The 17,722-nt window shown below is 37.3% G+C and overlaps 2 protein-coding genes across 2 annotated transcripts; both read right to left on the bottom strand.

Annotated features, from left to right (window-relative positions):
- Positions 1–458: 458 nt before the first annotated feature.
- Positions 459–1,403, bottom strand: LOC146892998 (olfactory receptor-like protein I9). Its single transcript, XM_085694336.2, has one exon. The coding sequence runs from the start codon at positions 1,401–1,403 to the stop codon at positions 459–461; it is 945 nt and encodes a 314-aa protein (XP_085550462.2).
- Positions 1,404–14,236: 12,833 nt separating this feature from the next.
- LOC146892999 (olfactory receptor 1468-like) lies at positions 14,237–15,175 on the bottom strand. The gene has a single exon (XM_085694337.2). It carries the CDS (start codon positions 15,173–15,175, stop codon positions 14,237–14,239), a length of 939 nt encoding a protein of 312 aa, XP_085550463.2.
- Between the last annotated feature and the right edge of the window lie 2,547 nt (positions 15,176–17,722).

Genomic DNA, 17,722 nt, shown 5'->3' with positions numbered 1-17,722 from the left:
GAAATAAAGACAGAGTCTAGAGAAATAAAGGATGCACTTATCTAATGAGAGACTATAGAAAAAACATGTAAGCAATTGCTGAAGGGCTGGTGAGTTTAGATATTCTATGATCTCAAACCAATAATTAATAATATTTGGATATGTATAGGCACACAGTAACAACAGACATTTGGATAAATGAGTAAATCCTGGAATGACCACGAGGAACAAATATGACTTTAATTCTATACTGCAGTTTTCAGGATCACCTGGACAGGACAATGAGTGCATATTTAGGTCCTCCAAACTTATTTTCCAAATTCAACTATTATATAAACTCCTTCTAATTTGTGTAGTGAAAGTTATGTAGCCATAACTTTAAAAAGAAGCATTTATACTGGGTAAAAATTATGTAGTAACATCCAAAGTTAATATTGATGTTTTCTAGAAAAAATCATATAAAAGCTGAAGTGTTACCATCAAAGAAAGGAGGCAATTTGCTTTCTGAAAATAACTCTTTCTAATGCTCCCTTCATGTCTCTGTTCCTCAGACTATAAATGAAGGGATTCAGCATGGGAGTTACCACTGTGTACATCAAAGACATGACAGTCTCCTTCACAGTAGAGTTATTAGCAGAAGGACATAAGTAGAGACCAATGACTGTCCCATAGAATAGTGACACTACAGAGAGGTGGGAACCACAAGTAGAAAAGGCTTTGCGGATACCTCGAGAAGAAGGGACCTTGAAGATGGAGAAAACAATTCTTGCATAGGAAACAATGATGAGAAGGAAAGGGAGTACAACTATTGGGCCTCCTAAGATAATAATTGCCAATTCATTATCATGGGTATCAGAACAAGCAAGTTTCAGTAGAGTAGACATATCACAGAAATAGTGAGGGATCACATTGTCCTCACAGAATGACAATCTAGCCATGAGCAGGGTGTGCGGCATGGCATGGAATGTGGTCAGCACCCAGGAGAGCACCACCAGACACATGCAAAGTTTGGGGCTCATGATGTTGGTGTAATGAAGAGGGAAGCAGATGGCCACATAGCGGTCATAGGCCATGGCCACAAGGAGAAAGTTTCCAAGGTCTCCAAAATATAGAAAGAAGTATATCTGTGCCAGGCAACCTGCATAGGAGATGGAAGGTACTTGGCTCTGCATGTTCTGCAGCAATTTGGGCATTGTGACAGAGGAAAAGCATAAATCAGCAAAGGACAAGTTGCTGAGAAACAAGTACATGGGTGTGTGGAGATGGGAGTCCAGTAGAATGAGGATGATGATGATGAGGTTCCCTAGGACGGTGGTGAGGTACATGGCCAGGAATAGGGCATAGAACAGATGCTGGTGCTCTGGTGGGATGGGCAGGCCCAGAAGGAGAAACTGGTAGATGACAGTTTGGTTTCCTCTAGTCATTTGTTTACTCCAATGCCTTTTCAGAAAAAAAAAATAGTGCCACTTAACTTAATTCTAAATGAAGATGAAAACATTTCAAATTCATCAGATGTTGAGCAGAAGATGTAATAATGTGACATGCTGTTTAAAACATCGTTGCAATAAATATGCTGCCCAGATCAACATGTCTATATCAATAACTATTAAGGACTTGTTAATCTTTAACGTATTTCACAAACTAGTCCTTTCTTAAACAGTGTTTTTTTTTCTATATGATTATGGCGTGAAATTCATTTGTTTCTTTTGAACTTACCTTGTTAGTCATCCTTGACATATTTTATCATTCTTTCACCATGTGATGATTCTAAGAAAGTTTTCTATTGTCTGTCTATCTATCAATCTATCGTCTATCTATCTATCACCTATCTATCTATCTATCTATCTATCTATCTATCTATCTATCTATCTATCTATCCATCTCTTCAAAAAAGTTATATACACTAAAGTTTTGTATTTCCACTTAAAACCCAGATGAAGGTATCTTTTCAAACTACAGAATACATATCCCATTATTAACTAATTATCTTTTACTGGATGTATGAAGGATGCCTGTGTGGCAACAGATTCCCAAAGAAACTGATGATCCTACCCTTGTAGTACCTTTCCTTTTCATTTTCTCTTATGTTAGTAAATGTAATTCAAAATAAAAAAGGATATATTTTATCTCATTCAGTCATCTCTTTCAGTTTAATCTCAGGCATTCTAAATCTCTTTTGTCTTGTAACTCCCTGAATTCCTCACTACAGGTCCATATTTCTAGAAAAAAGTAGCATCTTGTGTACCCAGCAATATTTTATTGGATTCTTAATATATGCCCCCATCTCTCTGACTCAGTGTCCTCCTTTAACATGCTTCATTTACACTTTTATAATCTAAAATGGCAATCTGATTTTCTATTTCTAATAAATGTTTCGAGTAATTGCCATTGCTTTTAAGATAAAGGAATATTCTTTTTGAGTGCACAAATGATACTTTGTTTCTGGACATGTACTTAACTTTCAGGTCACATATGGGCTTATGGTAACTCTTGTGTTCCACTTGCTCTGTGGATAATTACTGAATCCATGATTTCCAATCTCCATTCTTCAACCCTTATTCCTTGTGACTTTTAACTTCTTCATGATGTGCTTGCTTTATCTGACTTATTCCTCCTTATCTTTCATGTATAGTACATGCTGCTTGCTTTAAAAAACTTTGTCTATCTGTCATTACCAGGTCAGACATACTCCCATGTTCCCATAGCATTCTAAACTCATTCCACAGTCCCTGCTGCTCCTGATCACTGGTTTATAGCAGACTTCATACTAGAATTCAAATTCTATGCAAGAAAAATTATGACTGCTCTTGTCTTATAACAGGGAAATCATTTGGCATGGTGCTTGGATGTGATCAACATTTTTTCAATGTTTCTTGGCTGTAATGCAGGCTGAGATACAGGTTCTTCACCTTTATGAACAGAAAATTCTCATTAAAGTTAGAAAATACACACTTACTTAAATTTCGAAGAACTAAAACTCACTAGACTTAACCAAATGAAAACTTGACACTATTTGATCAAGTTCAGAGTGGTAGTTTTGTATTTACTAAACACTGAGGACATGAGGGTATGACTGTTTTCAACAATTCTGGTAATTAAAAGTACCACAGAGCATGTCACTAATATTGATGTAGGAAAATCAATATAATTATCATTTTATAAATTATTGAAAATACAAAAAGTAGAGCAAACTATATAAATATATGCAAGATTTATCTTGAGTTCTCCCTCATACAGATATAGCATCAAGCGATGGATAATGTCTTAGTCCCTGATAAGTTTTGACAAGTGCCAGTTATTAATGTTGTTAGAAAGGTATTCTCAATATTATTAATGGTGAAGTCAGTAGGCCTAGCAAATTACTCTTCATAACATGATAAGTCTCATAAAGCACACTGAAGGATATACAGGAAAATTTACAGTCTGCTGAGGAAATATTCTGTCTCTAGACTTATCAGTACTCAATACTGCAGCCTCTATTCTTACTACAGAGTCTTTAGGCTGGCTCTGTAGGTATCATAACATCACTGACAACATTATATAAATTGTATTCTTAAAATAATTTGCCCTTTCTGTTCTGTTTTCCTGTTTTCTTCTAGATAGCATGCTTTAAACTGGCAAAGAAAGCAAGGTGGGACATTAAGAGACATGTGAGACTAGGTAAGCAGCTCAACTGTATACTCCTTGGCTAGCATGACCAACATTCAACAAAATGACACAGGTGATACCTTCACTCTGTTGATGGGTATTTAAATGCAGCTGCATCCTTTGATGCATACTTTAGAATCATGTTTCACTATTATGGAATGATGACACATGTAGGGCAAACCAAAACCCAGTTTCCCAAATCGTGTTTCCCCTGTGAATGACAGTCTAGGTGGGGTAGTGTGTGTCTGTAGTACCAGTGCTCCCATGGAAGATGAGAGGTGAAGATAAGAGAATCCCTGAAAGATTGCAGTCCAGATAGTCTGGCATATGGCATGGCAAACAATAAGACATTGTGTATTGTGAAATGTGAGGTCATGAAAAGCAGATATCCTTTGACTTCTACATAGATAGAGACAAAGAAAAAGATAGCTAGACAGGAACAATGAGACAGACAGACAGACAGAGAGAGAGAAGAGAGACAGAGAGAGACCATGAGAGAGACCGAGAGAGAGAGAGAGAGAGAGAGAGAGAGAGAGAGAGAGAGAGAGAGAGAGATTTATTTTAAATAAGAAGAACTACAAACAAGATTCCTATGTAGCAGTGCAGACCTATGTCCCAGCACTTGGGAGGCTGATACTGGAGATCACCAGTATCAGTGTCAACCTAGTACAGAGTGATTTTCTCACCATAAAAATCCAAAGTAAACTAACAAAATTGAAATCTATTTCCCATTGTTGTTATTACATTGAAGTAATGCAATTTGGAGGAAAAATTGAAAAACAAGTAATTGTAAAGATCCTTACAGATACTAAGATGTTTATTAATGTGGGTCACAAAACAAATACTTACCTTATATGAAAATAGTGTGAACCAAAGAGATGGCAACGATGAATATTGTCATATCTGAAAAACTATCCTGAGAAGTTGTGTTTGGGAAAAAAAATAAAATACTCTCAAGTTGAATGGACAGCAAGGGTATAGCTCTTTTTCCTGATAATTACCTGAATAGCCAAGGGGACTCTTAAATCCATAAAAAAATCCCACTCTTTTTATTCACTCTGGGCACAGAAGACACCAGTTCTGCAGACCTCTCCAGTGTCTAGACCACATTTCCAACACCTTCCCTGCTATGGACCCTAATATAAGAGGCTCTATGTCCCAGAGGATTCCAGGTGCTACAGAAAAATCATTGCAAGTAGTAATTATCCAGGACCTACCCAGGAGAGGTGACAGATAATAGCCATTGATCACATGTAACAACATTTTGAAGGGAGGTGGAGTGGAAGAGAATCTCATGGTTAGATGTTAACTTCGTTGTTAGTTGTTGCCTATTCTTTGTTAGGTGAAGAGGAAAGTTTGAACAGTTCCTAAAAATAACCAGAAAGAACATGTTAAATAACATAGCATAATATTTCTTAGAACGTAATTTTTTATAAGTGGCTATTAAAGGCACTACATTTTCTTTTCTTTTATCTTAAATTTAATTAATTAAGTATACATCCCAGTCAGTGTTCACCCCCTCATCTTCTCACAGTCCCTCTCCTCTATCCCCATCCACCTCCTCCATTTCTATTCTGAAAAGTAAAGGTCTTCCATGGATATCAACAGAACAAGGCATGTCAAGTTGTAGTAAAGACTAAGAAACTCCTCTTGTATTAGATTGGGCAAGGCAACACAGTATGATGATCCTAAAAACCAGTAAAAGAGTCAGACACAGCCCCTGCTCCCACTGCCAGGACTCCCACAAGAAAACCAAACTACATAACTGTCACATATATGCAGAGAAGACACCATTTCAAATGTTGCCACCTCTCTGTGGATACACTGTAACTCTGTGTACATCCTTTGCAGAGCGGGATGCTACTGGCTTAGATCAGACTTCTATGACCCCGCTTGAGAGACCTGCCAATACATGTTAAGGATAGGAATAAGGAAAAATTACACAATCCCACACGATGTTTGATTGTTAAGAAAAAATAAAGAATATATTTCCATTCTTTGGATGACTTTTGACTCCTTAGTTTTAAGAAAACTCTTAATTTTGCCCATCACCACTCTTTTCTGAGCTACTTTCTCTATTTGTTATATTATAGCCAAATACCAATGTTTATATACCTGCCCTTTTTAAGCAATAGCTGAGATCCCATAATTCTGTTTTTCACTAATCCTTTATTGTACATCAGTTGCATGAAATTTGTGATGTTGTGTTATAATTATTTTTTTAATTCTGAGGGAATGAAAAATTCTGCTTCTCCATTATTCTTATGTTAATAGGGCCAGTATAGGTCATAATAACATTTCCTTTTGGACAGGCAAATATTACTATTTTTTTGAGAATGCCCCAGGAAAAGACACAGAATTATTTGTTTTATTTTGCATAGCAATCATGCTTTTTCTTGGTCATAAGCATCAACAACCCCAGACCCCATGATATATTTATTCCAGCAGTCTAGACCCTCTGTGGGGGTTAAACACCCCTTTCATGGGGGTAGCCTAAGACCATTGAAAAACACAGATTCTTATATTAGGATTCATAATAGTAGAAAAATTAGTTGTGAAGTAGTGATGAAAATAATTTTATGGTTGGGGTCACCACAGCTTAAGAAACTGCATTAAAGGGTGGCAGTATTAGAAAGGTTGAGAACCATTGCTCCAGTCTCTTTACACTGGTTTGGTAAGAACCCAAAGTGATTGGCAGCTGTTTCAACTTCCAATTTAGTAAACCTTTGTGGTAAGGGGGGGTCCTTCTGTCTACATGTTGAGTTTATTGGTTAATGAATAAAGAAAACTGGCTTGACTTATAGCATGGGAGGAAGAAGGCAGAATTAGGAGAAGTTATGAAGCTGCCACTGGAAACAGATGTGCTGAAACTTTGCTGGTAGACCATGCCCTTGTGGTGATCCACAGATTAATGGAGATGGGTTAAATCAATGTGTAAGAGTTAACCAATAAAAAGTTAGAGCTAATGGGCCAAGCAATGATTTAAATAATACAGTTTCTGTATGATTATTTTAGTACTAAGTGGCGGGGGAACAAGCAAGTTCCAAGCAGCCTTCCTCTGGGCAGCTGGGAATGAGCATGTGGTCTCCTCCAACAACTTTGTGTTATACCTCATGATATAACTAAAGGATTATAGGAACTGAGACTATAATATTATTTATAGTAATAATTGTACTATAATAATTATAGTAATTAAGAACATATAACTGAGAATTATGATATTCACCACCATGAAATCTATAGTTGCACCATTTAATGCATTCACTTTATGTAGTTATCATACAATTTTTTCAAACTTTTGTGCCATTCATTTCTGCTGTCCATTTCTCCAAGCCTCATCTCTTACAGCTGGAAGAATTCCATTCTACTCTATGTACTTTCCTATCATTAATGTTTAATATGAAGGGATCCAAATAACATGCAATCTCCACCTTCTTATTACTATGATGTTTTCCAAGGTACATGTATATAGGAATACACATCAATATTTCAGTTATTTTGTCACTGATTACTATTTCTTTTTATTGTATGAAACATTTCCCCTAGTCGTTAGTTAATGGCTCTTTCCACTGTATGAAATTTATGCATAGTATTGCTATAGATGGTCATGCTTAACTGCTTGTTTAATTGTCATAGCAATTATAGGTAGACAACTGGGAGTAGATTTTCTATCTCTGGTAGTAGCAAGCATATGTTGAACTTTCTAAAAACCTGTTTTCTATTATTGTTTGAGACTATCATATGATGTATTTTTATTACATTTTCTCCTTACCTCAGTTCCTTAAAAATCATTTCGTACCTCTGTATTCAACAAAGTTCATATTCTCTCTCTTAAAACAAACAAAAGAATTAACAACCAAAGAAAACTGCACAAAAAACATACGGCCAGATTCCTGTTGGCAAACCATTCCTAAACTTGGATGTTCCCACGGAGTGTGGCTGATTTACCCAGTATCACTCCACTGAAGCAAAATGAGTTTCTTTATCCTGGCAACTTTCAATTGGAAATAGCTTCCTGGCTAAGACTTGCCTGACTTGTGTAGGTCTTGAGGTGCTATCAAAGTTTCAATGAATTCACATATACATTTGTACTATTGAGTCTAGAAAATGCTGTTTTCTTGGAGTCATCTACCACCTTTGGCTCTTAAACTTTTTTCTCTAACAACCCTTGAGCCTTGAGGGGAGAGGTATAATACAGACATCCCATTTGGAGTTAGGCACTCCAAAGCCTCTCAGTCTCTTTGTGACTGAGTGTACTTTGTGTTGTTGTTGAATTCTAACTTTAATCCATGATAATCTGATAAGATAGAGGGGTTAATTGCAATTATTTTGGATATATTGAGATTTTCTTTGTGATCAATTATGTGATCAGTTTTAGAGAAGGTTATATGAGGTGCTGAGGTTTATTCTTTTTTAAAATATTTATTTACTTATTATGTATACAGTATTCTCTCTGTGTGTATGCCTGCAGGCCAGAAGAGGGCACCAGATCTCATTACAGATGAGCCACCATATGGTTGCTGGGAATTGAACTCAGGACCTTTGGAAGAGCAGGCTGTGCTCTTAACCACTGAGCCATCTCTCAAGCCCGAGAAGATTTATTCTTTTACGTTGAAATAAAATGTGCTATAGATGTCTGTTAAGTCCATTTGAGCCATAATGTCTGTTAGTTCCCTTATTCCACTGTAAATTTTCTGTCTGGAAAACCTGTCTATTGTTGACAGTGGGATGTTGAAGTGTCCCACCATAGTGTATTGTGTCTGGTGTGTGATTTAAACTTTAATAAAGTTTCTTTTACAGATAGTAGTACCCTTTATTTGTGGTGTAAATGTTGAGAATTAAGAGTTCATTTTGATAGAATTTTTTGTATTTTTTTGTATTGATTTTTATTCAGTTCTACATTTTTCTCTGCTCCCCTCCCTGTCTCTCCCCTCACACTTTCAAACCTCCCCTATGGTCCTCATGCTCCTAATTTACTCAGGAGATAGTGCCTTTTTCAACTACCCATGCAGATTAGATCTATGTATGTCTCTCTTATGGTCCTCATTGTTGCCTAGGTTCTCTGGGATTGTGATTTGTGGGCTGTTTTTCTTTGCTTTTTTCTTTTTTTATATTTTTATTTTTTCATTCAAAAATTTCCACTTCCTCCCCTCATCCCATTCCCCTCCCACTTCCCCACTCACCCTCCTTCACCTCCCTCCAGTCTTAAGAGAGGGCAGGGTACCCTGAAATGTGGGAAGTCCAAGAACCTCTTCTCTCCTTCCAGGCCTTGGAAGCTTTGCATCCAAATAGACTAGGGTCCCAAAAAGTCAGTACATGCAGTAGAAACAAGCCCCAGTGCCATTATCAATGGCTTCTCAGTCAGCCCTCATTGTCAATCACATTCAGAGAGTCTGGTTTGATAACATGCTCATTTTGTCCCAGTCCAGCTGGATTTGATAAGATTCCATTAGATCAGGCACACTGTCTCAGTGGGTGGACCAACCCCTCGTGGTCCAGACTTCCTTGCTCATCTTCTCCCTCCTTCTGCTCTTCAACTGGACCTTGGGAGCTCAGTCCAGTGCTCTAATGTGGGTCTCTGTCTCTATCTCCATCCATCACTGGATGAAAGTTCTATGACAATACTCAAGATATTCATCAGTGTGACTATGGGACAAGGTCCATTCAGGCACTCTCTCTTCTGCTGTCCAAGGACCTAGCAGCGGACATCCACATGGATGCCTGGAATCCCCTCTAGAGTCAAGTCTCTTGCCAACCCTAAAATGGTTCCCTTAATGAAGATATCTTCTTCCGTGCTACTATATCCACCCTTCCTCCATCTCAACCCTCCCACTCCCCCAATATCTCCACAATCCTTCCCTTCTCCCTTTTTTTCTCCCTCTCCCCTTCTCCCCACCCCACCCTCATCCGCACCCTCATGCTCCCAACTTTTGCCTGGCAGTCTTGTCTGATTCCAATATCCAGGAGGATCTATATATGTTTTTCTTTGGGTTCATCTTAATATTTGGTGTCTCTAAGCTTGTGAATTATAGGCTCAATCTCCTTTGTTTATAGCTAGTCCATTAATGGGTGAGTACATACCATATTTCTCTTTTGGAGTCTGGGTTATCTCACTCAGGATAGTGTTTTCTATTTCCATTCATTTGCATGCAAAATTCAAGATGTCATTGGATTTTACCACTAAGTAGTACTCTAATGTGTATATTGCCACACTTTATTTATCCATTCTTCCATTGAGGGGGATCTAGGTTGTTTCCAGGTTCTGACTTTTACAAATAATGCTGTTATGAACATAGTTGAACAAATGCTTTAGTAGTATGATTGGGTATCTCTTAGGTATATTCCCAATGTGGTATTGTTGGATCCTGAGGTAGGCTGACTCCCAATTTCCTGAGAAACTGCCACAATACTGGCTATATATAGCCTTGTTCTTCCTATTTGTCCTTCTGACCCTATGTATTCAACCCATCTCATGCTTCGTTTTTCCTGAGAAAGGGTTCCAATTTCCAGGAATTGAACATCTACCTCCTGAAGAGGCCAATTCGGATGCCAAGATTCTGGAGTAATGGTACTTACATCCACATCTGTGTCTAATAAGCCTTCAATAAAAATGTCATTTATATATATATACTCTTAGCATTGGTCTTTATTATAGAAGTCTGCCAGAATATACGCTTCCTATGCCCTACTGAAGTTTTTGTCTCATCCTCCACATTTATCCCATCATTTAGACCAGTATTGATTTTCACAGCAGGAATTAGATTTTTTAATTTTCCTGGTAAGACATATTCTCCAAAGTAACTGGGAATGACTAGACCACATTCATCATGAGGTCCTGCAAGAGGGACCCCCACAGCATTTCCTGATGGTATCGAGTTGCCTTGTATTTCATTGACCTATATTCATTGGTCCAATGTCGGCCTTTGCCACACTGCCTACATATACCTTAAGGCTGAGTCCTCCTATTTCTGCCATTCCCAGAGGAGACATTATTCCTAGGAATCCATTGTCTACAATCCCTCCTCAAATATCCCATCCTACCACAATCAAAACATTTGGTATTTTGATGTCTTCTCTCACCATTGGAAATTGCTTCTCCTACCCAAGATTCAGTACCATAGTCAACTGTATTGACATTCATTGTATGCAGGGCCCATTCATCCATGGTTGCTGGTCTGATCTTTAAAGGCCCAAGTATCCTTTTGCACTCTATATCGACATTCTCATAAGCCATAGATTCAATTATTATATGTCTAACTCCTGGGTCAGTTACTCCTGTTTGTACTGACCTAGTTAGTCTTTGCAAAAAGTCACTGAAAGGTTCTCTCTGACCCTGTTTGATCCTAAGATATGATTAAACTCTTTTTCATAGCTCCTGAATTCTGTTCTAAGCCTTTAAAGTTGCTGTGCTACATAGGGACAAGGTGTGGTCATCATAAAGAGTTTGATCCTCAAGATCAGAGTAAAGTCCTTTGCCTAGAAATCTCAAATCCTTTTGCTTTTCTTGTTGCTCTAAAACTCTTGCCTCATATTTTAAAAAGTATCTCCAAAGTAATTGCTATCCACTTTCTAGGATTACTGAGATTAACTGAGTTCAAACTGGTGGCATTGCTTTGCTACTTAAAGCACACATTTTGATCATTTACGTAACTGAGCTTGCGGTAGGCAATAGAGCCAGGGGCTTCTAAAACAAAATGTTCAGATGCCAGATGATGACATAAGTCACAAAACAATCCCACACCAGTAGAGAATTATGAATAACAAAAGGGTTTATTTATTTAAGGGGAAAACTTACTGATCACTGTCCTAGACAACAGTCCTCTGCATGAAGAGGAACAGAGTCTAGCAGCCAGAACCAGAAGCAGTGCACAGTTACTGCTGCTTTTACAGTGTAAGAGACTACACCCAAGTAGGCTGGTATCTTAAGGGCTATTGGCTGGAGCAGAATGTGCTTCCATGGCAGATAACCGTAACCAAGCAAGTCCAATACTTATATGACAAAATCTTTAAGTCTTTGAAGAATGAAATTGAAAAATATATAATAAAATTGAAAGATCTTCCATGCTCATAGTTTGGTAGAATTATAAATAAGAAAGATGTGTACCCTACCAGTAGCAATCCTCATCAAAATTACAATGCAATTATTTTTTAATCTTGAAAGAACATTACTCAGTTTCATATGGAAAAACAAACAGACAGACAGGATATCTAGAACAGTCCTGAAAAATAAAACAAGTTCTGGATGCATCACCATCACTGATTTCAACCTGTATGACAGAGCTATCATAATAAAAATCACATGATATCGCATAAAAAGAGACATGGTGATCAATGGAATAGAACCAAAGACCCAGACATAAATCCACATGCATGTGGACACCTAACTTTTGAAAAGTACAACAGAAATAGAAAACATTTTCAACAAGTGATACCGGTCTAACTGGAAGTCAATATGTAGAAGAATGCAAATAGATCCATATTTATCAATCAGCACAAAATTCAAATCTAAGTAGATCAAAGATCTCAACATTAAGCTATAAACTGCATCTGATAGAAGAGAAAATAGCGAAAAGCCTTGAACACATTGGTACAAAAGACAACTTCCTGAATAGAACACCAATAGCATAGACAATGAGATCAACAATGAATAAATGGAGCCTCATGAAACTGAAAATCTGCTTCTGTAAGGCAAAGGACACCATCAACTGGACAAATCAGCAGCCTACAGAATGGGAAAAGCTTTACACAAACTCCACACTTGATAGTGGACCAATATCCAAAATACATAAAGAACTCAAAAATCTAGACAACAATAAACCAAACAATCCAATTAAAAATGGAGTACAGATCAAACAGAGAATTCTCAATAGAGGACCTCAAATGGCTGAGAAACACTTAAGGAAATGTTCAACATCCTTAACCATCAAGGAAATTCAGACCGAAACTACTTTGAAATTTTATCTTGTATCTGTCAGAATGGCTAAGATCAATAACACAAGTGACAACTCATGCTGGTAAAGATGTGGAGCAAGAGGAACACTCCTCTATTGATGGATGAAATGTAAATTTATACAGCCACTGTTGACATCAATATTGCAGTTCCTCATAAAATTTGACTCCATCTACCTCAAGACCTAGCTATACCACTCTTAAGCATATATCCAAAGGACACTCAATCTTACCACATGGATATTTGTTCAACTATGTTCATAGTGGCTTTATTCACAATAGCCAGAGATAGGAAACAACCTAGATATATCCCTCAAATGAAGAATTGGTCTAAAATTGTAACATATTTGTATAATGGAGTGCTCCTCAATTATTAGACTGGCCACCTTCTTTAGAAAGGACAAGCTCCCAGTGGTGGAGCTTTGACACCAATCCCTCTACAAAACCTTTAAACCAGGCCGGTTCTGTCAGCAAGATGTGTTGGGGCAATGGTGACTCAGAGTTTGAGGCTGTGGCCAATAAATGACTGGTCTAACTTTAGGCCAAAGAAAAGAGAGGAATCCCATGACCTTCCTGGACATTCAGAAACTGGAAGCTGGATGGCTCAGAGACCTATGATAGAATCAAACACAACCTACAAAGAGAAGACAATAAATAAGAAAATAAATAATAAAAGTATCACTAATGGAAATCTGCTATACTAATAGATTTATACCTGTACTAATCATCATCAGAGAAGTTTCTTCTGGTATCTGATAGGAGCAGATGAAAAGACCCACACATAATCATTAGATGGATCTTTGGGAGCCATGCAGATTATGGGGAGGAAAAATTATTCGAGACAGAGAGAGGTCAAAGAAATGAGGGAATCATGGCCCACAAAGTCAACTAAGCAGGGCTAATGAGATTCACAGAGACTGAAGCAGCAATCATGGAGCCTTAACGTGTCTGTTCTAGGAACTCTGCATTTATGTTGTAGTTGTTTAGCTGGGGGTTTTTATGGGACTCCTAACAGTAGGATCTGGGGTGTCTCTGACTCTTTTGTCTGCTCTTGGGATCCCTTTTTTCCTAATGAGTTGCCTTGTCCAGCCTCAATATAAGTGTTTCTGCTTAGTCTTATTGCATCTTGTTATGCTCTCTTCAGTTGATATCCCTGGAAGTCCTGTTGCTTTCTGAAAGGAAAAGGAAGAGGAGTGGATCCGGGAGAGAAGGGAGGCTGGAGAGGTAATGGAAAGAGTGAAGGGAAGAGAAACTGTGGTCAGGATGCAATGTATGAGAGAAAAATAAACAAAAGAAGATTGCTGAGCATTAACATAGGACCATGATAAATCATTTATTTATATTTTAAAAGTATACTGTATTCAACACAGAAATTTGCATAAAACCAGAAACATTTTGGATAACAAGAATGTGAGAAATGGAGATATGATAAATCAGTGGCTCTTGCCTAATGATGTTCTAGAATCACACAAGAAGTGCAGAGGATGGCATTACTGTGTCACTAAGGTCCCATTCTCTAACTGAAATACTTTGAATAATTCCTGTTTGCAGCAGATATAAAATGTAGTGTTATTGAATGTGTAACATTTTACACATACATTTTGTCATTAGTAACAATATATGTACTAGATAAATTTAAGTAAAAATCCAAGTGTTGCCATTATAAAGAGATTTTCTTCTTACAAAGGACATTTTTCAAGGCCTCTTTCATATCTCTGTTCCTTAGGCTATAGATGAAGGGGTTCAGCATGGGAGTCACCACTGTGCACATCATGGCCAAGGCAGTATCCTTCACAGTGGAGTTGTCAGCTGATGGAAATATGTAGAGAGCAATAATTGTACCATAGAAGAGTGAGACCACAGACAGGTGGGAGCCACAAGTGGAGAAGACCTTGTGGATAACCCGAGTAGATGAAACCTTTAGGATGGAACAGACAATTTTTACATAGGACACAATGATGAGTAAGAATGGGATGACACTAACAAGTCCCCCCATTATAAATATCATTAATTCATTAATGTAGGTATCAGAGCATGCCAACTTGAGCAGAGCAGATATGTCACAGAAAAACTGGGGGATCAGGTTATTTTCACAAAATGACAATCTAGCCAAGAGTAGAGTGTGCAACATGGAATACAGCATGGTAAGAACCCAGCACAACACCATAAGACACACACAGTGCTTGGGACTCATGATGCTGGTGTAATGAAGAGGGAAACAGATGGCCACATAGCGGTCATAGGCCATGACTACAAGAAGGAAACTCTCCATGTCTCCAAAAACCATTAAAAAGTACATTTGTGTCAGACAACCTGCATAGGGAATGGATGTGTCTTGGCTTTGCATGTTCTGCAGCAATTTGGGCATTGTGACAGAAGAATAGCAAAGGTCTGAGAAGGACAAGTTGCTGAGAAACAAGTACATGAGAGTGTGGAGATGGGAATCCAGTAGAATGAGGATGATGATGATGAGGTTCCCCAGGACAGTGGTGAGGTACATGGCCAGAAACAAGGCATAGAACAGGTGCTGGTGCTCTGGGGGGATGGGCAGGTCCTGGAGGAGGAATTGGGAGATGACAGTTTTGTTGTTTATTATCATTTTTATCTCCAGTATCCTAATGAGAAAATAACAAGGTTCATTAAAATTCAAATAAAAATAAATCTATATTTAAGATACATATTCTACAACAATGAATCTGACAGTTACAATTGTAATTGTAACCTCAAATTCCAAATGTATATAATCATACCAATCATTCACACTTTTTTTCAACTTCTCTTTAATAGGTTTTTATCTCCCATCCTTTCATAGACATTTTATGCATTTCTACTGAGAAACCAACTGGACTAAAGCTCCTCTCTTCTTCGTCTGCACATCCATGGTAAATTTTGTTTGTTTATTTGTACTTATTTCTATGTCATTTTGTATATTGACATTCTTGAAGAAATTGGATGGGCTTTAACATCATAATTTTATATAAATTTCAGGAAACGTCACATACTCCAATCCCTTAGAATATCATTTGAAACTCAGATATCTATGACTCTGTAACATGCAGATTTTGGTCAACTGTTCACTAACCATTTTCCCTCCATTGTATGTATGACAGATTTCAGAAGATCAAAAGCCCCAACTGAAATTTATATCTTCACTTTGTTCTATTCCAAAGCATTCCTCATTCTCTTACTTCTCCCGTATCCCATCATATAGCAAAAGAAATTTGAGTTTTAGTTAGAAATCTGTGAATTTTTCCTTACCTTGAACTATCATTCTTTATACAGACTCTCCCTTCCTTTTCCTCCTATTTCATCCATTCCTTTTCTTCATATATGAGGATCGAATCTTGTCTACAGAAGCAGACTCAGTTCATATTCATATTCATGTTCTTATGTCTCCTGATCCTTTTCTTCTCCTTCAACCTGCTTCATTTACACTGTGGTATTCTAACAGAGGTGCTCCATCATCTCTTGTCTGATTTATTCTTCAGATTACCACTGCTCCTCTGAAGATAAGGACAAAGCTCTTCTCAGTGACACTAACACTGTTTCGTTACTGAAACACAAACACTTTTTTAATTATTTTATGCATACCAAAGTTGTATCTCTATATAGTCTCACATTGACACTGGATTTCTCTTTATCAGCGTTGTCATTAAAACTCTTCACCTCCCAGTTTTAGAGTTTCTCCTTCACTTGCCTATTACTTCCTCTCTTCTCTTTCCTCTTCATCTAGTCCATCCTTACTCATATTAAAGGGATTTTTCATATCTCATATATAGCTAAATATTCCCTATCTCCCCATACTAAGTAATACCGTCACCCATGCTCCCTTGCATCCTTTATATATCCCATACACTTAACTGGATATTTTTGGAGACTGCTCATTTATTTCCCAGCTGCCCAAATCTGAATAATCACATGGAAACTATGTAAATTACAACATTGTTTGGCCAATGACTTAGGTGTCTTTCTAGATAGCTCTTTTAATTTTAAATTAATTTATTTCTATTAATATGCATATCACCATGAGGCTGTGGTCTACTGGTAAGGTTCCAGTGGCATCTTTATCTTTCAGCAGCTATATGGCATCTCTTTGACTCTGCCTATTCTCTCTACATATCTTTTATAGCCTGGCCATATCCGGCCCTGCCATATGCCAAAGCAGTTTTATTCGTTAATTAACAAAAGTGACACATATACAGAAGAACATCCCACATTACTTAATACTTTGACTACTGCTTTAGACTATCTTTCCATCAGTTGTAAATTATATGCAGGAAAGATTGCACATAACTTCATTACAATTGGTTGTTTATAATCATTCTTAATCCTTAACTAAGCCAATACCTGTCCTGATGCATGAATCTGGGCAACAAGCATGATGCCTGGTGCTCAAATTGATACAATTTTTCAACCACAAAGGTAGAGAAATTCCCATTTAAATAGAAAGACTTGAGCATTTAGTTCTAAATATTACATTATATAATGAGTGTCAGAGATCTAATGTTTCATTTCTGCAGTGTTAAGGTTAGTATTTGTTTCTCACCTCGGTAATACTGACTCTAAATTATATTCACAACCTTTAATCAAGAAAACAACATTGATATTAGTACAATAGTCAGATTTGATGAAAATTTCTATGAACTGGAGAAAAGAAGTAACAAAATTAATATTAGTTTGTAATCTTCACACGAGTTATTCATCAGATGTCTGTACTTTGTGTCATCTTAATTTATGTATCAAGTCAATTAAGCCCAATGTCAAATTTTGGAAAAATACTAGTTGCTATGAAGACAATCTATAAATGTCATTTAATCTGTAGACTTTGAGTAAAGTAACTAGCACTTCATAAAATGATGAACTTCATGCAATCAAATGAATGAATTAAAGGAAAGGGGAAAAGAACATTTCACTTTAAAAAAGTTTTCATATTTTGCCTTAGATGCAAATCTGAATCCTCCACTCTTCTCAGGGACTCCAGTGTTCTAAACAGTTCTTCAAATGTTGGCCTTATCAACCTCTATCATTGCGTAGTGAGCATACTGTGTCACATGTATGGGTGCATGTGCATGCATGCACACACACACACATGTATACCACACACATACCACTCACAAACACATATGTGTTAATCTGATATTCTTCA

Source organism: Myodes glareolus, chromosome 9 (assembly GCF_982192425.1).
Source record: "Myodes glareolus chromosome 9, mMyoGla1.1, whole genome shotgun sequence".
Taxonomy (NCBI): Eukaryota; Metazoa; Chordata; class Mammalia; order Rodentia; family Cricetidae; genus Myodes; species Myodes glareolus.
This window is presented reverse-complemented; position numbering and strand designations above follow the sequence as displayed.

Excerpts from the sequence above, each read along its gene's own strand:
- LOC146892998 (XM_085694336.2), bottom strand. The coding sequence starts at position 1,403 with ATGACTAGAGGAAACCAAACTGTCATCTACCAGTTTCTCCTTCTGGGC.
- LOC146892999 (XM_085694337.2), bottom strand. The coding sequence starts at position 15,175 with ATGATAATAAACAACAAAACTGTCATCTCCCAATTCCTCCTCCAGGAC.